The sequence below is a fragment of the Pristis pectinata genome, chromosome 3 (assembly GCF_009764475.1).
Source record: "Pristis pectinata isolate sPriPec2 chromosome 3, sPriPec2.1.pri, whole genome shotgun sequence".
Lineage (NCBI taxonomy): Eukaryota > Metazoa > Chordata > Chondrichthyes > Rhinopristiformes > Pristidae > Pristis > Pristis pectinata.
Genome location: NC_067407.1, coordinates 2542876 through 2558375, shown reverse-complemented (window position 1 = coordinate 2558375; position 15500 = coordinate 2542876). Strand labels below are relative to the sequence as shown.

The following is a 15500-nucleotide window of genomic DNA, read 5'->3' as shown; positions in this document are numbered from 1 at the left end:
GAAAAACTGATCCAAATTCACAGAGGTGTGACTGGCAGGTGCGGCCGGTTCTGGTACAGCCGGAAAGAAAGAGTTACCTATTATTGGAGAATTCGGTATTGAGTCTGGAAGGGTTTACCATGCCCAGATGGAAGATGAGGTGTTGTTCCTCATTGTAACAGTGCAGGGAGCAACAGAGTGGGACTGGCATGGTGAATGAAAGTGCAGACCACAGGAAGCTCATCGTCACTCCTGCTCACTGAACACAGGTGCTCTGCACAGCAATCATTCAATTTACATTTGGTTTTGCCAGTGTAGAGGAGGCTGCAGTGTGAGCACTGAATGCAGGACACCCTCTCCTCATTACCACCATCAGGGAGGAGGCACAGGAGCCCGAAGACCCACACTCAACAATTCAGGAACAGCTTCTTCCCCTCCGCCATCAGATTTCTGAACAGTCCATGAACCCATGAACACTGCCTCGTTATTCCTTTCTTTCGCACTATTTATTTTTGTGATTTTTATGTCTAGCACTGTACTACTACTGCAAAACAACACATTTCACACCATATAAATCAGTGATAACAAACCTGATTCTAATTCTGAAGTGCAAGTGATTCACTACTTCAGCTGGGAGGACTGTTGGGGTACCGGCGTGGTGGGAAGGGGAGAGGTGAAAGAACTTCCTGCCGATGCAGTGGGAACGTGTCAGTGGATGGGAAGTGGTTGGTGGGAACAGGGAGCAGACGAGGGAGTGATCCTCGAGCAAAAGGGGAGGGGAATGTGTGTCTTGTGGAAGTAGAAATTGTGAAGAAAATGTTTAACTTCAGCCTGGACAGTTATACTCAAGTCAAAGAGTCACACAGCACAGAAACAGGCCCTTCGGCCCACTGTGTCTACACTGACCGTCACCCACCCATTGACACCAATCTTACATTGATCCCAGTTTATTTTACCTACATTCCCATCAACTCGCCCCAGATTCTACCCCTCACCCACACAATGGGGGCAATTTACAGCGGCCAATTAACCCACCGACCCGCACGTCTTTGGGACTCTGGAGTGAGATTTGAACCCACAACTTTCTGACTCTGAGGTAAGACTGCTACACCTGAGATACAAATGACAACAGATAAACCAGAGGAAAAATCAACCACAAAATCACTGAGATGTCAACACGTCCCAGAGGCAGGGGAGGACTTTTTGTTATATTCATTCAAGGGATGTGGGCTTCGCAGGCTGAGCCAGCATTTCATTGCCCCTCCCTAGTTGCCCTTGAGAAGGTGGTGGTGAGCTGCCTTCTGAACCACTGCAGTGCTTGAGATGTCAAATGGAATGTGACCATGATGTTCAGTGTGTTTCTGAAATTGCCACTCTGTTACTGAAGTGAAACTAGAGGTCCTATTTGAGGTTGGTTGGCCTCCACTATGAACATATAACAACCTCAATATTTCACCAGAATGGCTCCGATGAAAATACATTCAGGGTAGAGCATAGAACATTAGAGCACAGTACAGGCCCTTCGGCCCACAATGTTGTGCCGACATTTTATTCTGCTCTAAGATCTATCTAACCCTTCCCTCTCACATAGCCCCCTGTTTCTCTATCATTCATGTGGCTATCTAAGAGTCTCTTAAATGTCCCTAATGTATCTGCCCCCACAACCTCTGCCAGCAGTGCAATCCATGCACCCACCACTCTCTGTGTAAAAAAACTTACCTCTGACATGCCCCCATACCTTCCTCCAATCACCTTAAAATTACTCCCCCTCATGTTAGGTATTGTCGCCCTGCGAAAAAGTGTCTGACTGTCCACTCGCTCTATGCCTCTTATCATCATCCTATCTGGATGTATCACAGCTTGGTACGGCAACTGCTCTGCCCAGGACCGCAAGAAGCTGCAGAGAGTTGTGGACACAGCCCAGCGCATCACGGACACCAGCCTCCCCTCCTTGGACTCTGTCTTTACCTCTCGTTGTCTTGGTGAAGCAGCCAGCATAATCAAAGACCCAACCCACCCGGGACATTCTCTCTTCTCTCCTCTTCCATCGGGTAGAAGATACAGGAGTCTGAGGGCACGTACCACCAGACTTAAGGACAGATTCTACCCCACTGTGATAAGACTATTGAACGGTTCCCTTTTACAATGAGATGGACTCTGACCTCACAATCTACCTTGTTGCGACCTTGCACCTTATTGCACTGCACTTTCTCTGTAGCTGTGACACTTTACTCTGTACTGTTATTGTTTTTAACCTGTACTACATCAATGCACTCTGTACTAACCCGATGTAACTGCACTGTGTAATGAATTGACCTGTACGATCGGTTTGTAAGACAAGCTTTTCACTGTACCTCGGTACAAGTGACGATAATGCACCAATACCAATACCTTGTACACCTCTATCAAATCCCCTCTCATCGTCCTTCGCTCCAAAGAGAAAAGCCCGAGCTCACTCAACCTATCCTCATAAGAATGCTCTCCAATCCAGGCAGCATCCTGGTAAATCTCCTCTGCGCCCTCTCTAAAGCTTCCACATCCTTCCTATAATGAGGTGACCAGAACTGAACACAATACTCCAAGTGTGGTCTAACCAGAGTTTTATAAGAGCTGCGGGTGATACATTTTGGCAGAGAGACAATGCGGCCAACCAAAGTGGTCTAAATGGCACACTTCTTTAAAGGGTGTGGAAGAACAGTGGAGGAGATGTTTCCATCAGTGAGAGAGTCTAGGATCTGAGGGCACAGCTTCAGAATTTCTTCAGCCAGAGGATGGTGAATCTGTGGAATTCGTTGCCACAGAAGGCTGTGGAGGCCAAATCATTGTGTGTACTTAATAGGTTCTTGATTAGTAAGGGGGTTAAGGGTAATGGGGAGAAGGTGGGAGAGTGGGGTTAAAAAAATCAGCCGTCATTGAATGGCGGAGCAGACTCAATGGGCCGAATGGCCTAATTCTGCCCCTATATCATATGGTCTTTATGGAGACCTGGGTTTATATGTCCAGAAATCTTTGTAAGTGGTGGAAGACATTGAGAGGGTGATTATGATCCTGGGATCCATAAATAGCAGTGTAGAGTAGAAATCAGGGAGGTCAGGCTGGGCAATGGTGGGAAATTGTGCCCAGTTCTGGTCATCCCACTTTAGCACAGATGTGAAGGTTCCAGCCGAGGGGGCGGCAAAGATTTTTTGGAGTTGGAGACACAAGAGATGGCAGACACTGGAATCTGCAGCAAAAACCAAACAGCCGGAGGAACTCAGCGGGTCAGGCAGCATCTGTGGAGGGAAATGGACAGTTGATATTTTGGGTTGAAAGGTAGAGGGGAGATGGTCAGTATTGAGACGTGGGGGGGGGGGGGGCAAGAGCTGGCAAGCGATAGGTGGATCGAGTTTGGGTGAGAACCTGGTTGGAGAGCAGCAGAAACCACATAGTGGGAGTAGTAAGAGAGGGTTCACGCAACTCCCATTGGAGAGAGGAGGAAAATGTCTCCAAATTGAGCACTCCCAGATTTTCAGCATTTGTTTAAGTGAAGGATTTTAGCTCCAGGACTGTGGGGGATACTGAATTGTTCTCCATGGGTTGAAGGAAAGTGAGAAGGGACAAGAGGGAAGCTGTTCTCATCAGCGGGATGGTTCAAGGGCTCGGGGAAGGGGACGCAGTTCTGGGGAGAAGGTACAAGGGGGTTCTGAGAAAAGACTCCATTTACACAGGGTGGAGAGGTTGTGTGTGGAAGTAGGACAGGGGCAGGTTAGAGACAGTCATGGCCCTCAAACAGGAGATGGATCGACACTCAAGGGTAAATAATTTTCAGGACTGCAGGGAAAGGACGAGGGAGTAGGCTTTGTCAGGAGCCAGCAGAGAACTGATAGGCCAAGTGGCCACTCTCTGCGCTGTATATGGTTCCATGATTCAAATCAAGCCAGGTTGTTTTTCAGCAACATCAGGACAACATAAGAAACATAGGAACATAAGAAATAGGAGCAGGAGGAGGCCATCTGGCCCGTCGAGCCTGCTCCGTCATTCAATAAGATCATGGCTGATCTGGCTGTGGACTCAGCACCACCTACCTGCCTTTTCCCCAGGACCCTTAATTCCTCAACTATGCATAAATCTATCTAACTGTGTCTTAAATATATTTAATGAGGTAGCCTCTACTGCTTCCCTGGGCAGAGAATTCCACAGATTCACTTCTCTCTGGGAAAAGCAGTTCCTCCTCATCTCCATGTTCAGACTAACATTGCTGAGCAGCCCATAGGGTCACACAGCACAGAAACAGGCCATTTGGCCCACCATGTCCGTGCTGACCATTGTACTCATCCACACTCATCCCATTTACCAGCGCTCAGTGCGTAACCTTTACTTTGCTGTTTCAACTGCTTGTCCAGATACTTGTTAACTGATGTGAGAATCACTGCCTCCACCTGACATCCAGTGACATCCTAGAGCACGGGAACACAGGAGCAGGAGGAGGCCACTCGGCCCCTCAGCCCTGTCCCACCATTCTTTGTGACCATGGCCGATCTGCCCCAGGCCTCATCAACTCTTCTGTGCCAGATCCCCATCAAAGTCAAAATCAAAGTTGAGTTTATTGTCATCTGCACAAGTCCATGTGTGCACGGGTGCAATGAAAAACTTACTTGCAGCAGCATCACAGGCACAGAGCATCAGATAAGCAGCATTCACAAGAAAAACATAAATTAAACACAATTTTTACAAGAAAGAACACAATTAGAACAAAAAAATGCATCTTAGTGCAAAGTGATCAAAATGGTCACAGTGTTGATGTACTGAGGTAGTGATTAGGGTTGTGGCGGTTGGTTCAAGAACCGAATGGTTGAAGGGAAGTAGCTGTTCCTGAACCTGGTGGTGTGGGACCTCAGACTTCTGTACCTCCTGCCCGATGGGAGATGTGAGAACATGGCACAGCTCGGATGGTGGGGATCTTTGATGATGGATGTTGCCTTCTTGAGGCAGCGCCTCCTGTAGATACTCCCGATGGTGGGGAGGGATGTGCCCGTGATGTACTGGGCAGAGTCCACAACTCTCTGCTTTCCTGGGCATTCACCCATCGCCCTCAATTCCCTGATCTTTTAAACATTTATCTCCCTCCTCCGTAGACCCCCCCCCCCCCCCCCCCCCCCGTTCCCCCGCCAGTGATCCAGGCACACAGCCCTTGGGGTAGGGAACTCCAGAGATTCACCTCCCAACAATCCCCGCACCTCCCTTTTGATCATCTGTCCATGTTTTCTGGCCTCTCTCTGAGGGAACGGTTAGCGTAACGCTATTACAGCGCCAGTGACCCGGGTTCAATTCCGGCTGCTGTCTGTAAGGAGTTTGTACGTTTTCCCCGTGTCTGCGTGGGTTTCCTCCGGGTGCTCCGGTTTCCTCCCACATTCCAAAGACCTACGGGTTAGGAAGTTGTGGGCGTGCTATGTTGGCGCCGGAAGCGTGGCGACACTTGCGGGCTGCCCCCAGAACACTCTATGCAAAAGATGCATTTCACTGTGTGTTTCGATGTACATGTGACTAATAAAGAAATCTTGTATCTTGCTCCTGACTCAATCTGCCCCTGAGCTCGGCACAGACAGGCTCTGCCCAATCTCCAGCAATGACAACATCCTCACTAATCTCCCCTGCGCCCTCTCCAATGCAGTCACATCCTTCCTGCAGTGGGGTGACCAGACCCACACACACACTGCTCTCCAGCTGTTGTCCAACCATTGCTGGGTGACCTCCCTGCATTTGGATTGTGTGTGTGTGTGTGTGTGTGTGTTTGTGTGTGTGATATCCACCTGCAGCACAGGTGCATACCACACACGGGTAGAGCCGCTGTCTCACGGCTCCAGAGACCCAGGTTCGATCCCGACCTCCGGCGCTGTCTGTGTGGAGTTTGCACGTTCTCCCCGTGACCGCGTGGGTTTCCCCCGGGTGCTCCGGTTTCCTCCCATATCTCAACGACATGCGGGGTCGGTGGGTTAATTGGCCGCTGTAAATTGCCCCCAGTGTGTGGGTGAGGGGTAGAATCTGGGGGGAGTTGCTGGGAATGTGGGAAGAATAAAATGGGATCAGAGTAACTGTTGTAACCGGCTGCTGGTTCTTGGGTTCTGTGATGTCTCAATATCCTACAATCTACATTTCCAGATCGGATGCAATTCCAGATCTTCCAAACTGTAAACATTCTTTTAAAGAGAAGTTTCTAGTGGACAATGTCTAAATATAGAGCTGACTGCGAGCGAGGCACCTCCGAGGTCTGGCAGCCGGAACAAGGATGTGCTTATTTGGAAATTCCTGCTCGCCTGTTTCTGGGAGTTATTTTACTGCGGGACATCAGATTCGCAAAAAAAGGATCAATCGGGCGACTTGACCGCCGAGTCTCGCGTCTCTTCGTGATATTTCCAGCCACATTGTGTGTGTGTGTATCTGTGTGTGTGTGCCTGTGTGTGTGTCTGTGTGTGAATGTCTGTGTGTGTGTGTGACTCTGTGTATGTGTCTGTGTGTGTGTGTCTTTGTATGTGTGTGTGCCTGTGTCTCTGTGTGTGTGTCTGTGTGTGGGTGTGTGAGTGTATGTCTGTGTGTGCATCTGTGTGTGTGTGCCTGTGTGTGTCTTTGTATGCGTGTGCATTTGTGCGTGTGTGTGTGTGTGCCTGTGGTGTGTGCGTGTGTGTGTAACTATTCTGCAGAGGGATTTCCAACAGGCTTCTGCGCAAATTATATTTTCGCTAATCTTTCTCTCGTAGTATTTAAAGAAAATCACAGACACACACACACACACACACACACACACATTCACAGTGAGTTCCCGATCACTAGTAAACTAGTATAGTATCACACCAAGAACGAGATTTACCCTAAAGTCAGGTATAGTTGACACATCTCACGTTAGCTGCTGTTCGTCCACGGGAAGCATCACCTCATTGTGTCGGGACACTCCGCAAAAGGGCTTCTGAAACATCCTTAACATTGCAATTCAACATCTGCTCCTCTAAACAGTTAGAACCAAAAAAAAAATTACCTCAAATTCCACAGTCGTCTCACAAATCCATGGGACTGATTGTTCATTTGTTCAGATGTTCAGATCTTTAACATATACTACGCATTGTGCGGTTAAGTCTGATTTTGGACATCGGGCAGTGGCCGGGAGAATGTGCGTGCAATCCCTGTTTGATCTGTATGCAAAATCTTCTTGGAATGTTAAGCAATGCTGTGCCTCTACACACGAGGACAGTGTCTCAATGTGCCCGGTGGGTTCCATTTGCAGAGAGTCAACCCACAACTATAAAAGTTCATCCCTGCAGAGTTAGTGAATGTGGTCCTACGTTCTCACAGAGCCCACCTTGGAAACCCATCTCCTTCTCAAACCTTGCCCCCGGTAAGACCGCTTCTTAATTCGTAGGTGACATGTCTTAAACCGCGTCGCCCTGCCTAGGAGTAAAACACAAAGCAGTGTAGCTGTCAGAATTACTGACAACTTTCAACTCTGTCACACAGTCAACAAATTTCCCCCCAAAAATGACTCGACTAAGACTCGAAATCCCATACCAAGACCTCTGCTCCAACATGAATCAAAACATTTTTTTTGCAAGAGAAAACGTTGCTCAAAAAAAGTTTTGAGATGTCAACAATATTTTGTGGTTGAGATGGCAGTCGAAATATGTGGGAAAGTGCAGATTTCTACGCTACCAAATATGGGAATAATGTTACCTCGTGGAGGATAAACCATCTGGAACTTGTTAAAACGGATGCAGGCAAAGTGAATGGGGCGGGAAGAGCATTCACTCTGTAGTGAATACGAAATGGTTTGTAAATATTCTATTATGCAACCTTCAAAGCATGCTGTGTGTCCCTCCTGGCATGCACACTCCCGTTAGAATGTGTGTGAATGATGTGTGGTGTTTTCAGCAGGGAGGGGAGGGAGAGAACAGAGCGGAGCAGCCGGGATTATTTTCTCTGCCGCTGTAACCGGGGCGGTGTCTGTGGAAAAAGCCGCCGGAGACATTCCTGAAATTGTTGGTGAGGCGCCCTCAGACGGAGGTTTGGGGAGGGGGGAGCTGGGTCTGTCGTTTGGGGAGGAGACATCAGCCCGGAGGAGGCAGCGGGCTTATAAAAGGCAAAAGCGTAAGCCAGAGCGCCCAGACAACCAGAGAGGCAGCAAACCGGAGCGGTAGGACAGCAGGAGCCCGGAGATACTCACTCTCACTCACTCACTCACTCATCCCAGACTCCAGACCCGGAGCACGCTGAGCAATTACAGCCTTCGCTCTCTCCTCTCGCCAGAATGATCCACTTTCCAGCTCTCGCAATCCTCCTCGTTCTCTACCTCGCCAAAGTAAGTCGCCTGTTTTGCAAAACTTTCTTTTTTCTTTGCAAACTTTCTTTTTTCACTGCAAACTTTATTTTTCTTTGCAATCTTCACACCGTTGAGTGTCCCGGCGGACCGGGCAGAGGGACGGTTCCCACCAGGGTCAGTGGGACGGGACTGCCAGTAATCCAGCCTGCCCTGATACAGGGGTTCGACCCGAAACGTTGACAATTCCTTCCCCCCCCCCCCCCACCCCACAGACGCTGCCCGACCCGCTGAGTTCCCCCAGCAGATGGTTTGCTGCTCCAGATTCCGGCATCCGCAGCCTCTTTATGTCTGCTCTCGGTGGTCTAGCACGGGGCAGGAGGGGCCGAACGTTCCCTCCTTTAAATGCTGGAAATGCTCGGCAGGTTGGGCAGCGTCGGCGGTGAGAGGAGCGGGGTTAGCGCTCGCAGCCCAGAGCCGCTTTGGTGCGGGGGGATGTTTTGACTCTGTCAGTGTTGGATCGTCTGAGATTCGCCTGGCGGATACTTGGTGCAGGGGGGAGGGGGGGTTTTGGAGGGGGAGTGGGGAGGGGATGGAGGGGGAGTGGGGAGGCAGAGGGGGTGGAGTGGGAAGGGGGAGTGGAGGGGTTTGGGATGGAGTGGAGTGGGGGCTGGTTGGAGTGAGGAGGGGATGGAGGGGGAGTGGAGGGGGTTGGAGCGGGGGGTGGTTGGGGTGAGTTCCATCACCACGTTGTTGCCTGACTGACCGGTGACTCTCCCTCCGCAGGCAGAGCCGAGCTGCACGCCGCAGTGCCAGTGCCCCCGGGAGCCTCCACGCTGCGCCCCCGGCGTCAGCCTGCTGCTGGACGGCTGCGGCTGTTGCCGAGTCTGCGCCCGGCAGCTCAACCAGGACTGCAGCAAGACGCTTCCCTGCGACCGCACCAGAGGGCTGGAGTGCAACTTTGGCGCCAGCCCCAGCGCCCAACGGGGCATCTGCAGAGGTAGGCAAAGGGGAACTGTCCCCTCCAACTTAAAACCATGTATGGTTGTGCTTTCTTGGCCCCCGGGTCAGGGTCTGGCAGTGAAAGCCTGTGACTTCACCGGTGTGGAATGCACTCCGTGCATTTCCAAGTGAAGACACAAGGCAGGTTGTAGATCCCGGAACCTGGAGCAAAGGGCACACACTGCTGCAGGAACAGGGGGTCGAGCAGCGTCTGTGAGGGGGGTGGTGGACAGTCCACGTCTGGGGGTCGAGACCCTTCATCTGGGGAGGGGGAGGGTAGAGCAAGGGCTGGGAGGTGAGAGGTGGATCCAGGTGAGGAGGGATGGTAGGCAGGTGGGAGAGGGGGAGGTAGTGACAGGCTGGGAGGTGAGAGCTGGAGGTGATGGTGGGATCTGATAGGAGAGGAAGGTGGGAGCATGGAATCAGGGGAGGGAGGTGGGGAGGGGACTAGGGGAAGGAGTGTGGGGGTGATGGAGGAGGGTCGAGAGACAGGGCGAGGGGGGTGGGTGCAGGAGGAATGTTCCCGTGGCTCTGAGGAGAAGGTGCTTGGGGAAGCTCGGCAGTACAGGGTAGGTGAGGCTGCCCTCCCTTTCCCACTCACTGACAGCCCTCTGCCTTGCTCTTGTGTCGCTACAGCCAAGTCAGAGGGACGCCCGTGTGAGTATAACAGCCGGATCTATCAGAACGGTGAGATCTTCCAGCCCAACTGCAAGCACCAGTGCACCTGCATGGATGGGGCTGTGGGCTGCCTCCCCCTCTGCCCCCAGGAGCTCTCGCTCCCCAACGCGGGCTGCCCCAACCCCTGGCTGGTCAAGGTGCCGGGACAGTGCTGCGAGGAGTGGACGTGTGACAGGAGCAAGGCTGGGCCGGAGGCCGAAGGAAGGGGAGGTGCCTTCAGCCAGGAGACGGTGGTGAAATCATGGCACGACCTGCCCCTGTACAACAACGAGCTCCTCTCCCTGCTCAAAAAGCGGTTCAAGAGGCTCCCAGGTAAGGCACGATACAAGTATCAGGCCACTCGGCCTTTGCACCCCTGACAGCCCTTTGAGACACCACTCGCCTGTCCTTGCCCTTTGATTTTACCCCTCCCCCTTCCCTGTCCACTGAATCTGCTCCCCTGTCTGAGCACCCCTTCCAAACCCTGAAAGGCAAAATCCAAAAAAAAACCTGCAAATGCTTTAAATCTGAGATAAAAACAGAAAATACTGGAGGTCAGCAGGTCAGGCAGCATCTGTGGAGAGAGAAACAGGGTTAATGTTTCAGGTTCCTCAGAACATAGTACATGGAACTATCTGTATAGTAACACGGTTTAAAGGACATTTGGACAGGTACGTACTGTAGACGGGGAAGGTTTAGAGGGATATGGCCCAAATGCAGGCAAATAGGACTACATCTTGGTTGGCATGGATGAGTTGGGCCGAAGGGCCTGTTTCCGTGCTGTATAACTTCACAACAGAACCCATAAATCTCCTCATTCCCTGTCAGTTGGTGTCCTCTGATTTCAGGAGGTCCCATTTGACAACTGCCCATGTATCTGTGTGGACGATACTGCAAGAAAATGCAGCCACATGTTGCTTTACATTGGCCCTCAGTTTGCAGGGATAAGCAGAAGGTTATGTTGTCAAAGTTGGCCGCAGTCCTTGGTCTCAGTGACCATCGCTGGGGCTGGAAAACCTGAACGCACAGGCTGTACCAGCAGAGGCAGTGACGTCATCAACAGGCGCCCTGACAGAATTCCCTTCCCTCCGGAGTTGGCAAGGTTTTCGGAAGCTGCAAGCTATGACCTGAATTCATTGCCTTTCAACAGCTCCACTGAGCAAAAGAATTTCTCTTCCATACTGGATAATAAACCATGCAAAAGAGCAAAACGCATGCATGAGATAATTTAAGAAGGATTATGTTACATAAGAATCGCGTGGTCCTCCGCGTTGATAATTCAAGTGTCTAAGTTTGCCTGCCTTCTTTGGTTGCAGCTTGGAGACCCAAGTGTTTTGTTCAGACAACTGAGTGGTCGCAGTGTTCCAGGACCTGTGGGGTAGGCGTATCCACCAGGGTCACCAATGACAATCCTGACTGCAAGCTTCGAAAGGAGACGAGGATCTGCAACCTACGACCCTGCGATCAGGTCGCGCTTCCTGACCTCAAGGTAAACCCCACTCTCCCCGTCCACTTGGGGTGGCGCAGCGGGCAGAGCCGCTGCCTCGCGGCCCCAGAGACCTGGGTTTGATCCCGACTTCTGGCGCTGTCTGTGTGGAGTTTGCACGTTCTCCCTGTGACTGCGTGGGTTTCCCCCGGGTGCTCTGGTTTCCTCCCACATCCCAGAGACGTGTGGGTTGGTGGGTTAATTGGTCGCTGTAAATTGCCCCCAGTGTGTGGGTGAGGGGGAGAATCTGGGGGGAGTTGATGGGAATGTGGGGAGAATGAAATGGGATCAGTGTAGGGTTGGTGTAAATGGCTGGGAGATGGCAGGGACTCAGTGGGCCGAAGGGCCTGTTTCTGTGCTGTATCTCTCCACGACGGTATGGTTGCATCCACTGCTTTAATCATTAAGTAGACCATTCATGTGCTTCTCTTTACCCTCAATGCAGAAAGGAAAGAAGTGCTACAGGACGAAAAAATCCAGCAGCGCGACACATTTCACCTACGCAGGCTGCACCAGCGTGAAGAGATACCGCTCCAAGCACTGCGGCTCGTGCGTGGATGGCCGTTGCTGCACCCCCCAGCAGACCAGGACAGTCCGAGTCCGCTTCCGCTGTGACGACGGAGAGACCTTCACGAAGAACATGATGATGATCCAGTCGTGTCGGTGCCACTACAACTGCCCCCACCACAACGAGGCCTCCAGTCCTTACGTCATGCTGCACAATGACATTCACAAGTTCCTAGATTGACCCTCCGCTCTGGCGGGCACCGGGCAGGCAGCGGAGGAATCGGCCGCTCAGTGGAAGGGACACGTTTGAAACAGGACAGTAACACAGCAGGCAGGACTTAATCCTCCTCCCTTTCTGCAGAGATACTTCCCACGGGTCATGTGGACAACCAGCACAAGTCATCACACCAACAGGGTAGTTTGCACTAGTCCCCGCATTTCTTTCCCAAGTTGTGACTGCAGAATATTGGAAAGACTTGGGGATGTTGAAGGGGCTGTAGTGTAGGGTTTATCTGGTTAGTGTTACATACAACAGTAGTAGGGACCAGTAGCTGGGGTGGGGAAGGCTACGATTGTTGTTATACTGTATCTTATACCTATGTGCACTGTGCATTAATGCCCTCGGGGCAACTGAGGCTGAGGGGTGGGTGAACCCTCAAGTTTAAATGGAAGCTTCAATTAATTGGAGCAAAGAAATAGCTTCATATTGGAGCATAGTTTACCCACTTCTTTTTGTTCTATTTGTAACAAAGCAATGTATATTTGTATTATTATATAATGTCTTACTTTGTACTCTAAGCAACCCGTTGTCTCTCGTGTCCTCGTGTGGGAAAAAACATGGTCGTAGTATAGAGCAAAGTTGTGAGTTCCCAGGCAAGGAGCAAACCACGTTATTCCCTTGGGTGAGCAGAACAGCTCACATTGTGTGGCAGCTAGTAACCAAACCTGTTAAAAGTTCTGGCTGTCTAACGTGCATAGCACAGCGAACGGAATCAGTTATGTTAAATCCTGCAATATATCCATTGAATGTTGCATTATTTATCAAAAATGTAGCAGATTCTATTGGGTACAAGAAAGTCATACTGGAATTAAATGTACATAGATTTAATTTTTTTAAGAAGGAAATTAAACAATTTATTTATGGAACTGAATTCTGCTGCAAAGTGCTCATTTCTTTTTGAAGTGGAACCCCAGTTGTGAGTCTAAGACAAGAGAGACATTAAAAGTAAAAGGGAAATGAAATTAGATGTATGATTCAGTTGGGGTCGTAACTGTTCTAATATCAGATGTCGCTGGATCCAATCAATGAGGGCTCGAAACTAAGCAACATAAACCATCCAGCACTATGGTATAACACATACACACACACACTAGAACCAAGACAGGCAACCATTCATACTGGGTGGATCATGTCACAGGGGTATAATAGTTTAGAGGTTAAGTTACTGGATTAGTAACCAGAGGCCTGGACCATTGATGCAGTGACAAGAGTTTGAATCCCACTTGGGGAATTTAGATCCAAGTAATTAAATAAAGGTGGAATTTGAGAAATAAAAGTTAGAAAGTGTAACAGTAGCCATGAAGTTGCCACAAAAACCCACATAGTTCATTAATATCCTTCAGGATAGGAAGTCTGGGCCTGCTCTGTGTACGACTAAAGATCAACCAATGTGGTTGATTCTGAACTGTCTTAGTTTGGGGGCAATTAGGTTTGGACAGCAAATGCCTGCACTGCCAGTGACGTCCACATTCCCAAAAAATGACAAAAGCTTTAAAGACAGCATGGTCATTTGGCCCATCAAAGGGATTCTGTCCTTCAGTGAAGTCATGGCTGATCTGTGACCTAATTCTGCCTTTCATCCCATGTTCCTTGATCATTACAGTCAACAATCTCAGATTCAAAGTTAACTATTGTTCTGACATCAATTGCCACTTTGTGGGAGAGAATTCAAAGTTCCCTCCTCCGTCTGCAGGGAGGAATACTCTTTGAAGAGGAATGGCTTTAGTTGTTAGACTCTGAGCCCAGTGCTAAGCTCGCAACCAGAAGAGATATCTTCTCTCTATGCACCCTGTTGGTTCCAGCTGAAAGTTCTATCAGATCTCCCACTTAACCTTCAGTGGTGCAGCGGGTCGAGCCGCTGCCTCACAGCTCCAGGGACCCGGGTTCGATCCCGACCTCTGGCGCTGTGTGGAGTTTGCACGTTCTCCCTGTGACCGCGTGGGTTTCCCCCGGGTGCTCCGGTTTCCTCCCACATCCCAGAGACGTGCGGGTCAGTGGGTTAATTGGCCAGAGAAAAATATCACAGCGTAGTTAATTGGAAAGAGGAAGGGGAGTGGAAAGAGAGTAAGCTACAGGGGAATGTTGGGGGCTGGCATGGATCCAATGGGCTGAATAACCTCATTCTCCGCCATGATAAGTAACTCAGCAAGAATGCAAGTTTGTGGAATCCTTCCTTGGAATCCAGTCCCTGTTCCAGATGGCATTCTCTGCAGCTTCTCACGCCAAGACCTGGATATAAGGAGAGAATGTGATTAAATGGGAGCTCCCGAACTCAATCCTAACCCGCGGGGCCCTTTTGTTAGCCTGGAGGGGATGCAGTGGATTCCGGCGATATTGGAACAAGACTCCCAGAGCACTAATTTGGAAATAAAAGCAGATCCCATGACATAAAGAGAGGAAATTCTCCCCCAGTTGTGTCAAGGAATGCGATGACTAAGTGTCACCTTTCAATGAACTCATCCCAAGGGGTAAATGCATTTTACTGTTGTTATTGTTTACGACAGGAGTGGGGGAGATCCTTAGGCAGAAAATATTTAAATCAGATTTAACGCTTATCGGCACTCGAGTGAATTCAGTCGGGGCGGAAATCTGACGTACGGCCCAAACTAGGAAAACCCAGCCTCTTATGGGATGGGCCCCCTCATGAATTTCTTGCCAATTTGAGAAATTCCTTCATCCAGCAAGACACAGAGAACAAGGTATTGAGGAACCAGACCGGTATCTCTCCAGGAATGCTTCGGATACCTTCTCTAGTGGGGGTGCAGGAATAGAATTGTACACCAGTCTCTGGGATCCAGCTTCCTATTTGTGTCTGGATGCATGCATGAGATTTTTTTTTAATTTCAAAAATAAACTTTATTCATTAAAGTATCTACAGGTTTTACTATTCACAGTATCACTAAATCAATACTTTGACTGTGCCATCAAACCAACACGTTTGAGTTACAAAGCACCAATGCTGCTCGTGTGGCTTCGGAACAATAGAAGAGATTTTTTTGCTCATTCCCCAGAAGGCAGTGATTGAAACTGGTGACAACAAATACTGAGGAATGTGTGGTATGTCTAGCACTCAGAATAAGGGGGGAGGGAGGGAGGAAGAGAGGAGGAGCTGAGCAGGTGGAGGGAAAGAGAGAGAGAGAGAGAGAAAACAATTGAGTGGGGGTGACCTCAGCTGAGATGTACAAGAGGCGCAGAAAGTTGGGTAGTTTTATGATTTGTACCATTTCGTGAATCGTGCTCCCTCTCCCAGTTGAGTCAAGAGTTCCAGAGGGAGGTTCCCGCAATTAAAAATTCATGGGGCTGATAGA

At 49.9% G+C, this 15500-nt stretch overlaps 1 protein-coding gene across 1 annotated transcript; it reads left to right on the top strand.

Moving 5' to 3' along the window:
• Positions 1-8072: 8072 nt before the first annotated feature.
• On the top strand, positions 8073-13063 carry ccn1 (cellular communication network factor 1). Its single transcript, XM_052013093.1, has 5 exons — positions 8073-8302; positions 9047-9260; positions 9899-10252; positions 11236-11408; positions 11851-13063. Exons 1-5 carry the CDS (start codon positions 8252-8254, stop codon positions 12151-12153), a joined length of 1095 nt encoding a protein of 364 aa, XP_051869053.1. The 5' UTR covers positions 8073-8251; the 3' UTR covers positions 12154-13063.
• The last annotated feature ends 2437 nt before the right edge of the window (positions 13064-15500 follow it).

Coding starts and splice junctions, on each gene's coding strand:
- ccn1 (XM_052013093.1), top strand. CDS start 8,252: ATGATCCACTTTCCAGCTCTCGCAATCCTCCTCGTTCTCTACCTCGCC. Junction 9,261..9,898: donor CCAACGGGGCATCTGCAGAG/GTAGGCAAAGGG, acceptor GTGTCGCTACAG/CCAAGTCAGAGGGACGCCCG. Junction 10,253..11,235: donor GCGGTTCAAGAGGCTCCCAG/GTAAGGCACGAT, acceptor CTTTGGTTGCAG/CTTGGAGACCCAAGTGTTTT.